The sequence below is a fragment of the Rhagoletis pomonella genome, unplaced genomic scaffold (genome assembly GCF_013731165.1).
Source record: "Rhagoletis pomonella isolate Grant_MI unplaced genomic scaffold, Rhpom_1.0 Rhpom_scaffold_17940, whole genome shotgun sequence".
Taxonomy (NCBI): Eukaryota; Metazoa; Arthropoda; class Insecta; order Diptera; family Tephritidae; genus Rhagoletis; species Rhagoletis pomonella.
In genome coordinates this window covers 948-3,015 of record NW_023476461.1, presented here as the reverse complement: position 1 = coordinate 3,015, position 2,068 = coordinate 948, and the positions used below count along the sequence as shown (strand labels likewise).

The window sequence follows — 2,068 nt, the reverse complement described above, 5'->3', positions numbered from 1 at the left end:
GAGGTCAGCCAGTAAACATCCAAACCAGCCATTTGTACGTCCAAAATGAAACGCGTTAGAGGTTTTTCCAAATGTGAGTCCAAACGCATGGGAAAGCTTATACATGGACTACCCAAGCAAATTTTCGAAAACCGGTTGATAGGTTTATTGGCATATTGCTCTTGTAAAGAGAGAAAAATCCAGCGCTCCTTGGTAACCGGATAGGCATACGAATTATTGAAATTCAACAGATGCGCCATTTGTACGCTTGAGTTCGCACCTATTATCAGCTTCTGCACCTTAGACGCGAGTTCGGGTGGCAATAGTCCCAACATCATTTTTATCTCATGGAATTTCATTAAGATAGGCAACTGCGCCTCGATCAACGACTCGAAAGTATCCAATTGCTCACCAACGAGTATGGTGGTATAGAAACTGCTGAGCAGATTATTGTACCAGCTGGTAAGTAGAAAACCGAAAATCGCCAGCTGTAAGTATATCAGGAAATAACGCAGCGAGGGTTGTTGACTTTGATAGGTATGCGGCAGAAAGAACACATGTGCTATGCCCTCGAGAAATGTGCGCGACAGCTTTGTGAGGAGTGGAGCCTCGCTGGGCACACAAGGACTGGTCCACATAAGAGCCATTGCGATAAAGGCCACTGCGGTGCATATAACAAGCCAACTGCCCAATTTGAGTGGACGTAACGGGTACAGACAACGCGGAATCTCATTCTGCACTGGCACAATAAGACAACACTCAAACTTGAAGATCGGATAGCTCATGATGCCTTGCTGCTCACCGATGCTCGTGTAGGGATGCATTGAGATCTCCAGCTCCTGCTTCTCGAGCTTTTGCCTGATGATACTCATATTAACACTGCTCGTAATATCATGTACCGCATTAGGATTGCTGATACGCAGCGTAATATTCATGCGTCGGAGGAAGTTCACAAATATGTGATAGGCAAAACCGCGTATGTTCGTTGTGTTGTCTCGCTGATTGTGCACAAAAAAGATGCGTGGCAGATCATTCTCGGCAGGCGTTGAGATTGTGTAGCCCTGCAGATCAGTGGGTGCGGGCGGAAAAATATTTTCGTTCCGATTGTATACACGAAACACTTGCATCTGTGGAAAGGGCGAGTAACGGTAAATGGTGTTGTTGTAGAGCAGTATGGCGTGCAGAAATTGTAGCTGCCAGAGTTTGGCAAAAACCGCCACTGGTTCAAGCCGTGCACTGGTGGTCACCACGATGACTTTTGTTTGCCGTAGTTTACGCAAACGCTGATCAACCACGCGCCAAATGCGATCGGTTGGCGCGTCACATAACACTACGCTCAAGGCATCATTTTTAATATGGTTGCGTAATGTATTGCCTGGTGGTTTCGAATGATCATCAGCTGTGAAGATGTAACGCGCAGCCAAAAGACGCCGATGCAAGCTGGCAGCAATCGCTGTAAATGCGGCGCCATTTTCGTCGTTTCCGCCTATGAAAATCGGCACGTTCGAAATGTTGTGATGACGTAGTGTGCGCAATAGAACCTCGTCGAAAGTCATTGTGTACGTGGTTGTGTTGTAGGCGGTGCTGGCGCGAAACAGCAGCGTGTTGAAAAATACGAGTATCAACGTCGACAGCAACATCCTGCAAGGACTACTAACGGCAACTAAGCAGGCAACATGTTTTTTTATACTGAACTCGATTTCCATTTACATGCCTATCTGCTTACACCCTTATACATACTTAAGTGCTTGTAATGTGCTTATTATTAAAATTAAGTCGACTTGTTGCAATTAAATTTTATCTATCAGCGCTAAACTTACATATTTAGTAATTTTCATATAGTGGATGCTAATAAAGTTACATTGTCGTTGGCGAACATTCCTGAAGCCTTTTACTAACTGTCCACACAAATGAGTAGTTGCCGTTTAACATGCCCATGCTATGAAAACGTTGAACTTAACAAATGAGACTGCAGTCATATTTGATATAGCAATAAAGATGGAAATTTACACACATATGTAATTCTTGATTATGGCCATCAAGAAAAAATTGTCATTTTTAAGTCGTTTACTTTAGAAAACCAACAAGC

The 2,068-nt window shown here is 43.9% G+C and overlaps 1 protein-coding gene across 1 annotated transcript; it reads right to left on the bottom strand.

Moving 5' to 3' along the window:
• Positions 1-25: 25 nt before the first annotated feature.
• LOC118757434 lies at positions 26-1,535 on the bottom strand (the record flags this gene model as incomplete). Its single annotated transcript, XM_036492144.1, has 1 exon — positions 26-1,535. A coding segment is annotated over exon 1 (1,510 nt), but the record flags the coding sequence as incomplete, so codon positions are not given.
• Between the last annotated feature and the right edge of the window lie 533 nt (positions 1,536-2,068).